Here is a 16,537-nt window from a genome sequence, read left to right on the forward strand (position 1 = left end):
CCACTGAAGGCGGCCATGTTGGGTGTGAGGGCGAAGGCGGTATTTCCGGGCAGTAAGGGAAGGAAAAGGCGGAGCGTCGCCCGACCGCGGCCATGTTGGGTGTGAGGGGAAAGGCGGTACTTCCGGGCAGGGAGGGAAGGAAAAGGCGGAGCGTCCACTGAAGGCGGCCATGTTGGGTGTGAGGGCGAAGGCGGTACTTCCGGGCAGGAAGGAAAGGAAAAGGCGGGACGTCGCCCGACCGCGCCAATGTTGGGTGTGAGGATGGACCCCACAGGCCCCTACGAAAGCCGCTTGGCACTCTTTATTTCCTGGGCTGAGGCAGCAAGACGCCCTGTGTTCTTTCAGGGCAGGGGAGGCGACAGCCCCCCGCCCCCCCCCCCCCTTTAGGCAGGCAAAGGAAGCTGGCCGTGGTAGAAACCGCTGAGGCCGCGCGGAGGAGCAGCGCCTGACCTCTCCGGCCTGGCTCGGCAGTGTGGGAGCTGCTGCTGCCGCCTCCTCCTCCTCCTCCCTCTGCGCTCTTGCAGGGCGCGCGCGCGTGGGGGTTGCAAGGGGTAGCCAGGGACTTCTGGATGTAAACAGTGGCTGCTGGGCCCCTTCCAACCCAAGGGACAAATGTCCCTTCGGAGAAGGCTAGCCATGGCTACTAGCCCTGCTGGCTATGTGCTACCAGTTGCTGGGGAACATGGGTGGGAAGGTGCTGTTGCACCGTGTCCTGCTTTGTTGGTCCCTGGCTGACAGCTGGGCGGCCGCTGTGTGAACAGTGTTCTGTATGAAAATGCACTTGAACTACTTTTTTAAAGAGTCGTTTGGCGGGGGGGGGGGGAGAGGAAGAGCAGGAAGAAGACCCCCACACGCACACACACACATGGGTAGGAAGACCCACACGGCAGAGCTCTTGTTCTCTTCTATCCCCAGGCCTGGCTGGAGCACCAGAGGGACCAGTTCCAAATCCATGAGAACAACTTCCTGGCCTTTGATGCCATGTGGCACGCAGCGCAGGGCATGGGCCGGGTGATCCAGGGCAAGACCGACTATGGCCTCATGGCCTTTGCTGACAAGGTGTGTCGAGGGGCAAATCATGATGGATGAAGGAGGGACGGGAGCTGCGGGGCGGGGGGTGGGTTTGACCTCTGTGGTAAGAGGTGGGTTGGTGAATGGCTGCTCCCCATGCCGGCACCATTCACACGGCTCCCCTGTAATCCTCAGCAGCGTTTCGCCTGGGCTGACAAGCGAGGCAGCTGGGGATTACGTGGCTGCAAGACAAGAATTATGGAAAAATACACCGTTAGCTAGGCAAAAAGTGGATCCCGATGTTAAGGGATAAGATGTGATCCGTGCAGCTTTAATATTTAAGCCAGCCTTCCCCAAATTGGTGCTCTTCCAAGATTTTGGACCACAATCCCCAGCTTTCCATTGGCCCTTCAGGCTGGAATTGATGGGTGCTGAACTCCAAAACATCTGGAGGGCACCAGGTTGGGGCAGGCTGATCTAAACCTACGATTATAGACAAATATACCGGTTTCTAGACCACAGCTTCCTATTCCTTGATACTCAAAATTTTCAGCGTAGAATGAGCCAAAAGAGAAATGCCACTTCAAACAAGTAGAAATTCAGATTACAATCTTCTCTTACTCATTTATTAGAATCATAGAATCATAGAATAGCAGAGTTGGAAGGGGCCTACAAGGCCATCGAGTCCAACCCCCTGCTCAATGCAGGAATCCATCCTAAAGCATCCCTGACAGATGCTTGTCCAGCTGCCTCTTGAAGGCCTCTAGTGTGGGAGAGCCCACAACCTCCCTAGGTAGCTGATTCGACTGTCGCACTGCTCTAACAGTCAGGAAGTTTTTCCTGATGTCCAGCCGGAATCTGGCTTCCTTTAACTTGAGCCTGTTATTCCGTGTCCTGCACTCTGGGAGGATCGAGAAGAGATCCTGGCCCTCCTCTGTGTGACAACCTTTTAAGTATTTGAAGAGTGCTATCATGTCTCCCCTCAATCTTCTCTTCTCCAGGCTAAACATGCCCAGTTCTTTCAGTCTCTCTTCATAGGGCTTTGTTTCCAGACCCCTGATCATCCTGGTTGCCCTCCTCTGAACACGCTCCAGCTTGTCTGCGTCCTTCTTGAATTGTGGAGCCCAGAACTGGACACAATACGCTAGATGAGGCCTAACCAGGGCTGAATAGAGAGGAACCAGTACCTCACGTAATTTGGAAGCTATACTTCTATTAATGCAGCCCAAAATAGCATTTGCCTTTCTTGCAGCCATATTGCACTCTTGGCTCATATTCAGCTTGTGATCTACAACAATTCCAAGATCCTTCTCATTTGTAGTATTGCTGAGCCAAGTATCCCCCATCTTGTAACTGTGCCTTTGGTTTCTATTTCCTAAATGTAGAACTTGGCATTTATCCCTATTAAATTTCATTCTGTTGTTTTCAGCCTAGCACTCCAGCCTATCAAGATCACTTTGAAGTTTGTTTCTGTCTTCCAGGGTATTAGCTATCCCACCCAATTTTGTGTCATCTGCACATTTTATAAGCGTTCCCTGCACCTCCTCGTCCAAATCATTAATAAAAATGTTGAAGAGCACTGGGCCCAGGACTGAGCCCTGCGGTACCCCACTCGTTGCCTCTCCCCAGTTTGAGAAGGTTCCATTGATAAGTACTCTTTGAGTCCGATTCTGTAGCCAACTGTGAATCCACCTAATAGTTGTTCCATCTAGCCCACTTTTAGCTAGTTTGTTAATCAGAATGTCATGGGGTACTTTGTCAAAAGCTTTGCTGAAGTCAAGATATATGACGTCCACAGCATTCCCACAGTCCACAAGGGAGGTTACCCGATCAAAAAAATGAGATCAAATTAGTCTGACAGGACTTGTTCTTGACAAATCCATGTTGGCTTCTAGTGATCACCGCATTGATTTCAAGTTGTTTACAGATTGACTTCTTTATAATCTGCTCCAGAATTTTCCCAGGGATGGATGTCAGACTGACTGGTCTGTAGTTCCCAGGTTCCTCCTTTTTGCCCTTTTTGAAGATAGGGACAACATTAGCCCTCCTCCAGTCATCCGTAACCTCACCTGTCTTCCATGATTTTGCAAAGATAATAGACAAAGGTTCTGAGAGTTCTTCTGCTAGCTCCTTCATTACTCTAGGATGCGGTTCATCAGGCCTTGGAGATTTGAACTCATTCAAAGAAAGTAGGTGTTCCTTGACCATTTGTTTATCAATCTCAAACTGTAATCCTGCCCCCTCAACTTCTGCTTCATTTTTTCCAGGGGGGTCATAGACCCACTTTTGGGAGAAGACTGAGCCAAAGTAGGAATTGAGCACTTCAGCCATTTCTTTGTCATCTGTTATCAATTTGCCATCCTCATTAAGCAGTTGAACCACCATTTCTTTCCTCTGTCTTTTACTACTCATGTATCTGAAGAAAGCCTTTTTAATACTTTTAGCATCCCTCACTAATCTCAGCTCATTCTGAGCTTTAGCCTTCCTGACGCCATTTCAGCACTTCTGCGCCACCTGTCTGTACTCTGCTTTTGTAGCCTGGCCTTCCTTCCACTTCCTATATGTATCCTTTTTTCATAGAATCATAGAATCATAGAATAGCAGAGTTGGAAGGGGCCTACAAGGCCATCGAGTCCAACCCCCTGCTCAATGCAGGAATCCACCCTAAAGCATCCCTGACAGATGGTTGTCCAGCTGCCTCTTGAATGCCTCTAGTGGCATTCAAGATCAAGGCATTCAAGGCCTCTTGAATGCCTTTTGTTTTCAGGTCATCTGTAAGCTTTTTGTGGAGCCACATTGGTTTCCACTGTTGTCTTCTATCTTTTCTCCTTGTTGGAATTGTTTGTAACTGTGCCTTTAAAATTTCCTTTTTTAAATACTCCCACCCATCCAGCACTTCTTTTCTCATTAGGCTCATTTGCCATGGGACCTTACTTATCATAGTTCTGAGTTTATTAAAATCAGCTTTCCTAAAATCCAGAGTACGTGTATGGCTACACTCAACTTTTGTCTCCTTCATAATCAAGAATTCAAGTATGATGTGGTCACTTTCCCCCAGAGTTCCCGTAACTGCCACTTTATCCACTAAGTCATCCCTATTGGTCAATATCAAGTCAAGGATTGCTGATCCTCTAGTTCCTTCCTCCACTTTCTGTAGGAGAAAGTTATCACCCACACATGTCAGGAATTCCTTGAAACACTGACAATTTGTTTCTCAAAAGTTTCTTCCTCGTCTTCTCCTTGATTGGGTGGTTGGTAGTAGACTCCAATTATCATGTTCTTTTTATTCCTTGACCCATTTATTTTAATCCAGATGCTCTCGATGGGGCTCCCAGTCTCATCCGCCTGTATTTCTGTGCAGGGATAGGTATTTTTAACATATAGTGCAACTCCACCTCCCTTTCTATTTCTTCTGTTCTTTTTGAACAAGTTATAGCCTTCAATTGCTATATTCCAGTCATGGGAGTCATCCCACCAAGTTTCAGTTATACCTATCAAGTCATATTTGCCTTAGAATCATAGAATCATAGAATAGCAGAGTTGGAAGGGGCCTACAAGGCCATCGAGGCCAACCCCCTGCTCAATGCAGGAATCCACCCTAAAGCATCCCTGACATGATGGTTGTCCAGCTGCCTCTTCATGTAATAAGAGTTCAAGTTCGTTCTGTTTGTTTCCCATGCTCTGGGCATTAGTATATAGACATCGAAGACCATGTGTTTTATAGTCTGGCTTTGTTCCTACCTTGTTGCAGACACTATTTTGGGACTCTGTTGGAGCTGTTCTCTGTACTGTGGTGCATTGGTCCTCATCCATTGTTGCCTCAAAATTTACGTCTCCCACCCCCGCAAGATTCAGTTTAAAGCCCTCCTGACGAAGTTCTTCATGCTGTGGCCGAACTTGCTTAAGGCAAAAAAGAGTCTAGAAGAGACTGGCAAAAAAACCCTAGTTGCTGTCTAGGAAAAACACAAGCAAAGTTGAGTACCATCCCAACGTACAAGAGAAGCGCAATAGCGCCAGCAACCCTCAGTGGCTTTCAAAAAGAACACTGATACTGCAGTCGCTGAATCAGCCCACTATGACCAGGTTGGCATGATCGCAAGCTGCAGCTCATGCCTCATCATCCGTGTGGGCAGGGCTTGTTTTGTCATCTGAATCCAGGTGGCAAGGTTGTTAGAGAGGGAGATGAAATTCCAGAGACCCAACAACCCATGGGTTATTGTTGTTTTTATGTTTCTGATGATTTTTGAATTTTGTACGCTTTTTTTAATGTTTGCTGTTTTAAACCTTTGTAAACCGCCCAGAGAGCTTCAGGTATGGGGCGGCATATAAATGTAACAAATAAATTATTGGAGGATTTTTTCCCCATCCAACAAGCCAAGACCGCCTGGGCTCCGACCACACGACAAGCGCAGGATGGGGGATTAGGCAACCGGTACCCAGCATGAGCCGCTGCATAAACAAAGCACTCACCATGGCTTGTTGAAGTGATGGTGATCGTGCGAACTGGCTCAATGGCTTGGATCCTAAAGATCACTTATGGAAGTTAACAGTCCTTTGCTCTCTCCCCCCCCCCCCCCGCAGCCATCTCTGCCCCTAACAAAAAGCTCTCCCCAAAATTGTTGGATATGGTACAGGGGGGCGTCACACAAGTATCAGTGATACGGCTAAGTCCCCTCTGCTTCAGGCAGCCTCCCACATTTTTTTCAGGAGTCCCCACCCTCCAGAAAGGCTTTTCAGGAGTACAGGTGGGTGCAGAATAAAACCAGTGTATTTTGCCAAGCACTCAGCTGGCCCAGCCAAGCAGGGCTTGGAGAACCTGCAGGGCGAGCGCCTTGCACGGTCTGCAATCGCAAGTGGCATCTGCCAGGTGCTTGTCAGGGCAGTGGGCTGATGATGGCTGTACCCTGAAACCAAGGGTCAGGTTCAAGGCCTTTCTGATTTCTTCTGATTTGATATAATGACATGGGGCCCCAGCTAGGCCCACGCCTGTGTTGGTGGTGGGTAGAACTTGATGATCCGTGATGTTTGGGACCAAAAACAGGCAAGGCCAGGGTTAGGGGTTAAGATATATTTTGGGGGGGGGGGGGGAAGATAATTTTTTTAATTTAAAAATATACTACCAGATCATATTACAAAAATTATACAAAAACACGTACAAAGCATATACATTTCACATGCAATAATTTCTAAAAAATTACGCATAAAGCATTTGTTTAACTTTTACGTTATGTATACAAACTACAATGTGTTAAACTGAAAACCAACCTTTATTAACTTTAATTTCCTTTTATTGGCTATTTTCACTTTTATTGAATCATGCGATCCCTGGTGTTGTCCTTTTTTTCCAGGGCCAGAATTTTTGCCACTGTGCGCTACTCATTCTTTCTCGTTCTACCATGGCTAAAGTATCTATTTTATTTATAATAAATCCTACTGTGTGTTGTATATTTTGTTCTGACTTTTTTGTTCTTTGTACAGATAAGGCGAGGATAACCATAAGTTTAATTAATCTTATTGTCGTCTATGGTACATTCCTCCATTCTACGCCTTTCTTTTTTGAGCTGAGTTTTATAGGGCCCTTGATTGCATTTGGAGGGGGGAGGCCAGACACAATAGTCTCCCAATGTTGGTCCTTTAGGGAAGGCCATTGTAGCACCACCGATAATTGTTCCCATGTTCTCCTAGCTGACGGACATTGTTTTACAAAATGCTCTACTGTTTCTTTACAGGGACGGTCAGCAAAAGTGACTCGTTTCCTGCATTCAAGCCTTGGACAAAGTTGTTCAATTTCTTTAAACCACGGGTTAGCTGCGTTTACGTTTAAAACCTGATGATACGCTCTCCATCTGCTTTCCCACAAATGGTACGGCACCCTTTTATCAATAAAAGTCAGGAGAGGGTATTGTGGCTTTTTTAGAAAAAGCGACGAAGACTGTTTTTGTTGTTTTTTCCCTTCTTCTTGCTTATAGAGGTTAGAGGAAGAGTTAGGTTGAATATTTTTTTAGGTTGAATTTTTTTATTAAATTAAAATCTTTCTACATATAATTTTACAACTACATTCAAGATACCATCACAAACATGATACTCTCTCTTGACTTTTGGTTTTACTCATACACTTGCTCAGTCCCTAAAGTTACCACTAATATATCATTCAAGTTATATTCACTAATGACATTTCTGTATAACCTTAAGTAATCAGTGCATCGGCATTGGATAAACAAGGCCAAAGTTTCCTCCATTGAACTGGGGAAATCCTTCCTTTCTCTTCTCTACTAATGTTTTTAATTTTTGTCTGAACAAAAGTTACAGCACTTACTTCATTCACCAAATACTTTTCCTTAATCTCCCTTTGTCTTTGGTAAACTAATGCCGTAATTATAAACAGGTTAATCAACCTTATTATTATTATTATTTATTTATATAGCACCATCAATGTACATGGTGCTGTACAGAGTAAAACAGTAAATAGAAAGACTCTGCCGCATAGGCTTACAATCTAATAAAATCCTAGTAAAACAATAAGGAGGGGAAGAGAATGCAAACAGGCACAGGGTAGGGTAAGCAGGCACAGGGTAGGGTAAAACTAACAGTATAAAGTCTGCACAACATCAAGTTTTAAAAGCTTTAGGAAAAAGAAAAGTTTTTAGTTGAGCTTTAAAAGCTGTGATTGAACTTGTAGTTCTCAAATGTTCTGGAAGAGCGTTCCAGGCGTAAGGGGCAGCAGAAGAAAATGGACGGAGCCGAGCAAGGGAAGTAGAGGCCCTTGGGCAGGCGAGAAACATGGCATCAGAGGAGCGAAGAGCACGAGCGGGGCAATAGTGTGAGATGAGAGAGGAGAGACAGGAAGGAGCTAGACCCTGAAAAGCTTTGAAGGTTAACAGGAGAAGTTTATATTGGATTCTGAAGTGAATTGGAAGCCAATGAAGAGATTTCAGAAGCGGAGTATTGTAGTCCACGGTACTGTAAAAAAGGATCGCACCACCTTTTTATCCTCTCCCCATCTTCTTTTCCGAGGTACTTGTTTCCTGGGTCCATTCAAAGGAGGCGTGGGCTCATTGCCTGATGTGATCGTTTCCCAATCTTGAGAAGCAAGATCAGCCCAGTCCAGGGCTGTGGATATCGCTTTCCATGTCGCAAGTGATGCAGGGCAGTCTTTGACAAAGTGTTGCACTGTCCCTTTTACAATAGCTGTTCTTTGACATTGTAGCCTTGGGCAGGTTTGTGCCGACTCAGCCAGCCACGGTCTCGTCCCTTGTAGATTATACACTTGATGGTATAATCTCCAACTCAAATCCCATAACTTAAACGGTACCCTCTTATCCTTAAAATAGTCAATAGGATACATCGGTTACACATAATTATAGCTAATTATACATTACAATTACAGATGTCCATACAGGCAATAATCCCTAAGCATATCCAGTTTAAGTTGAACCAGTCTTCTGGCCAAAAGTAGACTCACATAGATGGGTGCGGACAGGTGGCATAGAAATGACATTCTGTATCATGTGGAAACGCAGCCCTAGGTTTCATCACCTTATGGGTTAACCAGGGCCAGGAGAAGGATGGGGGGCGTACCACCCCGTGGACTCTTGGACCTCTGACGCTGTCCTTCTGGGAAGGCTGCCTTGAAGTTGCGTATTGCAACGGTTCCACTCCCGCCTAGAATGCCTCTTAGACAAAGCGGGCGTAGGGGAGAATGGAGCTCTCCTAGGGCAGCATTTCACCCCATGCTTTTCGACAGCTACATGAAACCGCCGGGAGAGGTACTCCAGGGGAGCGGGCTGAGGCAGCAACCAGGACACCTTGCTTTGCCGCTCCTTCTCAGCTCAGAGAGCTGAGGCCGTGGAAGCTCTGAACCAGCGCCTGGGCAGGAGAGTGGGCTGGATGAGGGCCCATGAACCGAGAGTCAATCCAGACGCGACGTAAGAGCTATTTGTGGGCGGTTCATCGATCCAGTTAAGTGACAGTCACCTTGTTCTGGAAGGGGTTTTTCAGGCCTTCTAAAGAGTGAGGTCTGCCTTGCGGAGATGATGGCGGATCTGTCCTCGCCTGCAGAGGCACAGGCTCCCTCGGGGGCTCAGAGCACCACCTGTTCAAGGAATCCTTTTTTACTTCTGATTAGTAGTTATTTTAATTATTATTAGACACTTAGTGATTTTCTCTCCTGTTGCTTTTAGTTTAGTGAATTTATTTCCATTGTCTTGGCTGGTTTTATTCTGTATTAGCTGTATTCTCTTTTAATTTCTTATTCTTTTAAATATTTTGTACACCAACTTTGGGCTTGGGGGGAGTTAAAGTGCAGTAAATAAAAAGAAAAAATAGAACTAAATTAAAATAAGCTACAACTAAAATACAAAGGGAAATTAAAAAAAACTGTGACCCCTGCTGAAACCCACATGATGAAAAGCCACTCTGAGCCACTGAGGGAGCCTGTGCCTCTACGGACAACGGTGGAACCGTGACCATCCCTACCACAGACGTCACCCTTTAGGAAGTGTGTAAATCCTCCCTTTCCAGAATAGGGTGAATGTCACTAAGCCGGAACGATGACCCACCTGCAAACAGTACGTCTGTTCCGTCTGGATAGAATCTGAGTTTCTTGGCCCTCATCCAGTCCATTCTCCTGCCCCTGAGCTGGTTCAGAGCTTCCACTGCCTCAACCCTATGAGCTGAGAAGAAGAGGCACTGGTGAGGCCTCAGGCCGCGGCCCCGGTTAACGTCTCCTGGCGGTTTGATGTAGATGTTGGGAAGAATGGGGGTCAAAAAGATCCTTGAGGCCCCCTGTAGCAAGACTGGCGTAGGACAGAGCCATCATCTCCTAACACCGCCACCTTCAGTATTCTAGGCAAGAGCAGAAGCCTCGCAACACACGACTTCCCACCCCCACTCAAGACAGCCGTCCCAGGTGGAGAGCATAAGAGGACCAAGAGAGTCCACGGGTTGCAGGTCCCCTATCCTGCCGGCAAAGAGACAGGGACAGCAGCAGGGTTGCACCCCCCCCATCCCACTCTTGGCACAGGTCGACCCAAGAATGACCCCCCTTTTCTAAAACAGGAACAGATGACTCATGACTGTGGCCCCCTTGGAGCTGCCTCCCATAAAGCTTCAAAGATTATTAAGGTATTTCTAATTCTCAGTTGTTCTCTGCAGTCATAGATTTTATTCATTTATTTATTAAAGTTTTATACTGCCCAATAGCCGAAGTTCTCAGGGCAGTTCAAATGTGCATGCACGCAATAATCCATTCGCATGTGCAGTTCAAGGTGAACCAATCTTCTGGCCAAAAGTAGACTCACACGGATGGGTGCGGACGAGTGGCGTTGAAATGACGTTCCTTGTCATGATCCAGAACACGAAGGCCAGGACCGTCCTCAGCAACACGTAGGGGCGCGAGCAGTCTTGTTCCTCCTGGAACTTCTCCCTCAGGGGAAAAAAGGCAGGAACTTATTTAACAATCCATCACAGCGAGACAGGCAAGAATACCTTTTTGTCCGTTACATAGCCAAATAAACACCTGACAAACAGAAGTTGCCTCCCTAAAAATATCCCCCCCTGGCTGCCTGAACTGGCTTCTCAGAAATAAAATTCTGCCCACCTCACGGCATGCCTTTAAAGTTAGAAGAGCTAGTGGCAGCGTGGCAACAATCCCAGTCACCGCTGGCAAAGGGGAAGAGAGCCGAAGTGGGGCAAGAACAGAACCCAAGGAGTGAGGAAGTGCAGGAGAAGCCAGAGCAACTTTAAGGACGTGCCGTTGACACGGTGGGCTACCGAAAGAGAGGCTGTGCGAATTCACAGGCGTACCATGTGCGAATTCAAGAGCGTATGTAACCTACCCTCCTTAACTTTTTTGCGTAGCCCTCTGCTGCCTAAAAATCCTTCCACCCACGCTTAGCTTGACCTTGTATGGCACCAGACACCAGAAAAAGTAACTTAGCTGTTTTACTCGATCTGACGACCTGTCCGCCTCCTGCTGTGTCAGCTGGAAAGGGAAACCGTCGTCTTACTGCTGGTGAAAGGGTGCCGTCCGTGAGAAAGCCGAGTTGTTGCAGCTTCTCGTAGATCTGGGTTAGAGAACATCAGGCCTGCAGGATCCGCTCTCCTTCTGAGAAAAACCCTGCGAACCACCACCCAGGACGAGTTGCAAAATAGGAGTGCAGGAAACTAAGAATATGAGGCCTCTGCAGCTGGGTCGGACCAAGCATCAGAGGTTATGAAGGCGTTTCTATTTCTCGGGCTTTTTCTACAATCGCATGCGTGCAATAGTCCGTTCACAAATTCAGTACAATGTTTAACAAACCGATTGGCCGAAAGTAGACTTCCACGGATGGGTGGTGTGGAGACGGCATTCCTCATCAGGATCCGGAACATTGACGCCAGGACAATCCTCAGCGACGCAGAGAGACCTGGGCCAGCCATGATCCTTCTGGATTTCGCCTTCCAACAAAACGAGGGGAAGGTTTTGAACGGCACTGCAAGACACACAAGGATACTGTTTCCATGCTCAAACGAATGCACGCCACACAGTATTTGTCTTCTGAAACCATCCACTCCACTGGCTTCTCTGAGATGGAACCCTCCGTCCCCCGCGGCACGCCCTCAAAGTTAGCGGAGCTTGTGGAAGCGTGGCGGCAATCCCAGTCACCGGGGGCGAAGGGGAAGAAGCCCCCACGGGTGCAAGGACAGAACCCAAGGAGTGTGGAGGTGCAGGAGAAGCTAGAGCAACTTTGAGGGCGTGTCCTTGACACGGCAGGCCACTGAAAGGGACCTGAGCGAATTCACGAGGGGCATGATACTTTTTGGTATCTACACTCGTCACCTTTCATGCATGGCCCTCGGTAATCCAAAAGCCCCCCCCCCGCACACACGGAGCCAGATGTTCTAGAGCACCTCCCCCAGAAGTCATGACTTAGCTTTTGTAGTCCATCTGAGGAGCTACCGGCCTCCTGCAGCCTGGGCCGGAAAGGGAAACCACGGATTTATCTCTGGTGGAGCAGTGCCATCCAGGAGGAAGCGGAGCTGTTGTAACATCTCGCATACGTCAGGTCGGCGGACTTCGGGCTTGTAGAATCGGCTTTCTTTCCTGGAAGAAACCTGGGACCCAACACTCAGAGCCAGGTGCAAACTAGACATACCCTAAGAAAATGGGAGCAGGGCGTCCCCGAGCAGCTCCTCGGGCCCGGACCCAGTGGAGATCCCTATCACAACCGAGCCCGTCAGCTTCATTGGCCAACGGCTGGCAGAGTGCGATGGCATTGGCCGGGCCTACTTACTGATCTAGCTGCCCCGTTGAGACCAGATGAACTTCTGTATCATGTGGAAACGCAGCCCTGGGCTTTGTCACCCGATAGGTCAACCAGGGCCAGCAGAAGGATGGGGGCGTGGCGTGCCACCCCGTGGACTCCCTTGGACCTCTGACGCTGTCCTTCTGGGAAGGCTGCCTTGAAGTTGCGTATTACAACGGTTCCACTCCCGCCTAGAATGCCTCTTAGACAAAGTGGGCGTAGGGGAGAATGGATCTCTCCTAGGGCACCATTTCACCCCATGCTTTTCGACAGCTACATGAAACCGCCGGGAGAGGTTCTCCAGGGGAGCGGGCTGAGGCAGCAACCAGGACACCTCGCTTCGCCTCTCCTTCTCAGCTCAGAGAGCTGAGGCCGTGGAAGCTCTGAACCAGCGCCTGGGCAGGAGAGTGGGCTGGATGAGGGCCCGTGAACCGAGACTCAAGCCAGATGTAAGTGCTATTTGTGGGCGGTTCATCGATCCGGTTAAGTGACAGTCGCCCTGCTCTGGAAGGGGGGTTACAGGCCTTCTAAAGAGTGAGGTAAGCCGTGCGGAGATGATGGCGGTCCGTCCTCGCCTGCAGAGGCACAGGCTCCCTCGGGGGCTCAGAGCACCACCTGTTCAAGGAATCCTTTTTTACTTCTGATTAGTAGTTATTTTAATTATTATTAGACACTTAGTGATTTTCTCTCCTGTTGCTTTTAGTTTAGTGAATTTATTTCCATTGTCTTGGCCAGTTTTATTCTGTATTAGCTGTATTCTCTTTTAATTTCTTATTCTTTTAAATATTTTGTACACCAACTTTGGGCTTTGTGGGGAGGTAAAGTGCAGTAAATAAAAAGAAAAAATAGAACTAAATTAAAATAAGCTACAACTGAAATACAAAGGGAAATAAAAAAAACTGACCCCTGCTGGAACCCACATGATGAAAAGCCACTCTGAGCCACTGAGGGAGCCTGTGACTCTACGGACAACGGCGGAACCGTGACCATCCCCACCACAAACGTCACCCTTTAGGAAGTGTGTAACTCCTCCCTTTCCAGAATAGGGTGAATGTCACTAAGCCGGAACGATGACCCACCTGCAAACAGTACGTCTGTTCTGTCTGGATAGAATCTGAGTTTCTTGGCCCTCATCCAGTCCATTCTCCTGCCCCTGAGCTGGTTCAGAGCTTCCACTGCCTCAACCCTATGAGCTGTGAAGGAGAGGCACTGGTGAGGCCTTAGGCCGCGGCCCCGGTTAACGTCTCCTGGCGGTTTGATGTAGATGTTGGGAAGAATGGGGGTCAAAAAGATCCTTGAGGCCCCCTGTAGCAAGACTTGCGTAGGACAGAGCCATCATCTCCTAACACCGCCACCTTCAGTATTCTAGGCAAGAGCAGAAGCCTCGCAACACACGACTTCCCACCCCCACTCAAGACAGCCGTCCCAGGTGGAGAGCATAAGAGGACCAAGAGAGTCCACGGGTTGCAGGTCCCCTATCCTTCTGCCGGCAAAGGGACGGGGACAGCAGCAGGGTTGCACCCCCCTCCCCATCCCTCTCTTGGCACAGGTCGACCCAAGAGTGACCCCCCTTCTCTAAAACAGGAACAGATGACTCATGACTGTGACCCCCTTGGAGCTGCCTCCCATAAAGCTTCAAAGATTATTAAGGTATTTCTAATTCTCAGTTGTTCTCTGCAGTTATAGATTTTATTCATTTATTTATTACGTTTTTATACCGCGCAATAGCCGAAGTTCTCAGGGCAGTTCAGATGTGCATGCAGGCAATAATCCATTCGCATGTGCAGTTCAAGGTGAACCAATCTTCTGGCCAAAAGTAGACTCACACGGATGGGTGCGGACGGGTGGCGTTGAAATGACGTTCCTTGTCATGATCCAGAACACGAAGGCCAGGACCGTCCTCAGCAACACGTAGGGGCGCGAGCAGTCTTGTTCCTCCTGGAACTTCTCTGTGGGGGGAAAAAAGGCAGGAACTTATTTAATGGTCCATCACAGTGAAACACGCAAGAATATCTTTTTGTCTGTTACATATCCAAACAAAACACCTGATAAACGGTATTTGCCTCCCTAAACATATCTCCCCGTGGCTGCCTGAACCGGCTTCTCAGAAATAAAATTCTGCCCACCTCACGGCATGCCTTTAAAGTTAGCTGAGCTAGTGGCAGCGTGGCAACAATCCCAGTCACCGCTGGCAAAGGGGAAGAGAGCCGAAGTGGGGCAAGAACAGAACCCAAGGAGTGAGGAAGTGCAGGAGAAGCCAGAGCAACTTTAAGGGCGTGCCGTTGACACGGTAGGCTACCAAAAGAGAGGCTGTGCGAATTCACAGGCGTACCATGTGCGAATTCAAGAGCGTATGTAACCTAAGCTCTTAACTTTCCTGCCCCCTCGGCTGCCTAAAAATCCCTCCACCCACGCTTAGCTTGACCTTGTATGGCACCACACACCAGAAAAAGTAACTTAGCTGTTTTACTCGATCTGACGACCTGTCCGCCTCCTGCTGTGTCAGCTGGAAAGGGAAACCGTCGTCTTACTGCTGGTGAAAGGGTGCCGTCCGTGAGAAAGCCGAGTTGTTGCAGCTTCTCGTAGATCTGGGTTAGAGAACATCAGGCCTGCAGGATCCGCTCTCCTTCTGAGAAAAACCCTGCGAACCACCACCCAGGACGAGTTGCAAAATAGGAGTGCAGGAAACTAAGAATATGAGGCCTCTGCAGCTGGGTCGGACCAAGCATCAGAGGTTATGAAGGCGTTTCTATTTCTCGGGCTTTTTCTACAATCGCATGCGTGCAATAGTCCGTTCACAAATTCAGTACAATGTTTAACAAACCGATTGGCCGAAAGTAGACTTCCACGGATGGGTGGTGTGGAGACGGCATTCCTCATCAGGATCCAGAACATTGACGCCAGGACAATCCTCAGCGACGCAGAGAGACCTGGGCCAGCTTGATCCTTCTGGATTTCGCCTTCCAACAAAACGAGGGGAAGGTTTTGAACGGCACTGCAAGACACACAAGGATACTGTTTCCATGCTCAAACGAATGCACGCCACACAGTATTTGTCTTCTGAAACCATCCACTCCACTGGCTTCTCTGAGATGGAACCCTCCGTCCCCCGCGGCACGCCCTCAAAGTTAGCGGAGCTTGTGGAAGCGTGGCAGCAATCCCAGTCACCGGGGGCGAAGGGGAAGAACCCAAGGAGTGTGGAGGTGCAGGAGAAGCTAGAGCAACTTTGAGGGCGTGTCCTTGACACGGCAGGCCACTGAAAGGGACCTGAGCGAATTCACGAGGGGCATGATACTTTTTGGTATCTACACTCGTCACCTTTCATGCATGGCCCTCGGTAATCCAAAAGCCCCCCCCCCCCCCGCACACACGGAGCCAGATGTTCTAGAGCACCTCCCCCAGAAGTCATGACTTAGCTTTTGTAGTCCATCTGAGGAGCTACCGGCCTCCTGCAGCCTGGACCGGAAAGGGAGACCACGGATTTATCTCTGGTGGAGCAGTGCCATCCAGAAGGAAGCGGAGCTGTTGTAACATCTCGCATACGTCAGGTCGGCGGACTTTGGGCTTGTAGAATCGGCTTTCTTTCCTGGAAGAAACCTGGGACCCAACACTCAGAGCCAGGTGCAAACTAGACATACCCCAAGAAAATGGGAGCAGGGCGTCCCCGAGCAGCTCCTCGGGCCCGGACCCAGTGGAGATCCCTATCACAACCGAGCCCGTCAGCTTCATTGGCCAACGGCTGGCAGAGTGCGATGGCATTGGCCGGGCCTACTTACTGATCTAGCTGCCCCGTTGAGACCAGATGAACTTCTGTATCATGTGGAAACGCAGCCCTGGGCTTTGTCACCCGATAGGTCAACCAGGGCCAGCAGAAGGATGGGGGCGTGGCGTGCCACCCCGTGGACTCCCTTGGACCTCTGACGCTGTCCTTCTGGGAAGGCTGCCTTGAAGTTGCGTATTACAACGGTTCCACTCCCGCCTAGAATGCCTCTTAGACAAAGCGGGCGTAGGGGAGAATGGATCTCTCCTAGGGCACCATTTCACCCCATGCTTTTCGACAGCTACATGAAACCGCCGGGAGAGGTTCTCCAGGGGAGCGGGCTGAGGCAGCAACCAGGACACCTCGCTTCGCCTCTCCTTCTCAGCTCAGAGAGCTGAGGCCGTGGAAGCTCTGAACCAGCGCCTGGGCAGGAGAGTGGGCTGGATGAGGGCCCGTGAACCGAGACTCAAGCCAGATGTAA

The 16,537-nt window shown here is 48.9% G+C and overlaps 1 protein-coding gene across 1 annotated transcript; it reads left to right on the forward strand.

Moving 5' to 3' along the window:
- The first annotated feature begins 216 nt into the window (after positions 1–216).
- On the forward strand, positions 217–6,913 carry LOC134412174 (general transcription and DNA repair factor IIH helicase subunit XPD-like). The gene is made up of 3 exons (XM_063146001.1): positions 217–255; positions 916–1,059; positions 6,741–6,913. The coding sequence occupies exons 1-3, from the start codon at positions 247–249 to the stop codon at positions 6,840–6,842; spliced, it is 255 nt and encodes an 84-aa protein (XP_063002071.1). The 5' UTR covers positions 217–246; the 3' UTR covers positions 6,843–6,913.
- The last annotated feature ends 9,624 nt before the right edge of the window (positions 6,914–16,537 follow it).

The sequence above is a fragment of the Elgaria multicarinata genome, chromosome 21 (genome assembly GCF_023053635.1).
Source record: "Elgaria multicarinata webbii isolate HBS135686 ecotype San Diego chromosome 21, rElgMul1.1.pri, whole genome shotgun sequence".
NCBI classification, from domain to species: Eukaryota; Metazoa; Chordata; class Lepidosauria; order Squamata; family Anguidae; genus Elgaria; species Elgaria multicarinata.